Raw genomic sequence first — 1,389 nt, forward strand, 5'->3', positions numbered from 1 at the left:
ACTAGCATTGGAATCTCGCAATTATGGGAAAATCGCAAATATGGCAGAAGACAATTTTGTGGCACAACTTGAGTAGAAGAAGGTATTGGTTGGTAGGATGGGTTCCTAAGTAATGGGAAAATCGCAAATATGGGAATATGGGAAAAACGCTAATATGGGAAAAACGCAGATGTGGCCACAACGCAAATGTGGCCACAACGCAAATGTGGCCACAACGCAAATGTGGCCACAACGCAAATGTGGCCACAACGCAAATGTGGCCACAACGCAAATATGGGACAAACGCAAATATGGGAAAAACGCACATATAGCAAATACGCTAGTAGGGGAAAAACGCAAATAGGGGAAAAACGCAAATAGGGGAAAAACGCAAATAGGGGAAAAACGCAAATAGGGGAAAAACGCAAATAGGGGAAAAACGCAAATAGGGGAAAAACGCAAATAGGGGAAAAACGCAAATAGGGGAAAAACGCAAATAGGGGAAAAACGCAAATAGGGGAAAAACGCAAATAGGGGAAAAACGCAAATAGGGGAAAAACGCAAATAGGGGAAAAACGCAAATAGGGGAAAAACGCAAATATGGGAAAAACGCAAATATGGGAAAAACGCAAATATGGGAAAAACGCAAATATGGGAAAAACGCAAATATGGGAAAAACGCAAATATGGGAAAAACGCAAATATGGGAAAAACGCAAATATGGGAAAAACGCAAATATGGGAAAAACGCAAATATGGGAAAATCGCAAATATGGGAAAATCGCAAATATGGGGAAAACGCAAATATGGGGAAAACGCGAATATGGGGAAAACGAGAATATGGGGAAAACGAGAATATGGGGAAAACGAGAATATGGGGAAAACGAGAATATGGGGAAAACGAGAATATGGGGAAAACGAGAATATGGGGAAAACGAGAATATGGGGAAAACGAGAATATGGGAAAAACGCATATATGGGAAAAAGGTAAATATGGGAAAAAGGTAAATATGGGAAAAAGGTAAATATGGGAAAATGGTAAATGTGGGAAAATGGCAAATATGGGAAAATGTTCAATATTGGAAAAACCCGAATGTGAGAAAATCGCTAATATTGGAAACTCGCAAATATTGCAGCAGAAAATTTTGTGGCAAAACATGAGTAGAAGGAATCAGTTGGTAGGATGGGTACATAAATAATGGGAAAATGGCAAATATGGGAAAATGGCAAATATGGGAAAATGACAGATATGGGAAAATGACAGATATGGGAAAATGCAAATATGGGAAAATCGCAAATTTGAGAAAATCGCAAATTTGAGAAAATCACAAATATAGGAAAAACACAAATATGATAAAAACGAAAATAAGGGAAAAACGTAAAATTGGGAAAAACGCAATAATGGCAAAAAA

At 38.1% G+C, this 1,389-nt stretch overlaps 1 protein-coding gene across 1 annotated transcript; it reads left to right on the plus strand.

The window, feature by feature from the left end:
- Positions 1–579: 579 nt before the first annotated feature.
- Positions 580–998, plus strand: LOC124742973 (the record flags this gene model as incomplete). The annotated part of the gene is made up of 1 exon (XM_047248834.1): positions 580–998. A coding segment is annotated over exon 1 (419 nt), but the record flags the coding sequence as incomplete, so codon positions are not given.
- Between the last annotated feature and the right edge of the window lie 391 nt (positions 999–1,389).

The sequence above is a fragment of the Schistocerca piceifrons genome, unplaced genomic scaffold (genome assembly GCF_021461385.2).
Source record: "Schistocerca piceifrons isolate TAMUIC-IGC-003096 unplaced genomic scaffold, iqSchPice1.1 HiC_scaffold_2394, whole genome shotgun sequence".
NCBI lineage: Eukaryota > Metazoa > Arthropoda > Insecta > Orthoptera > Acrididae > Schistocerca > Schistocerca piceifrons.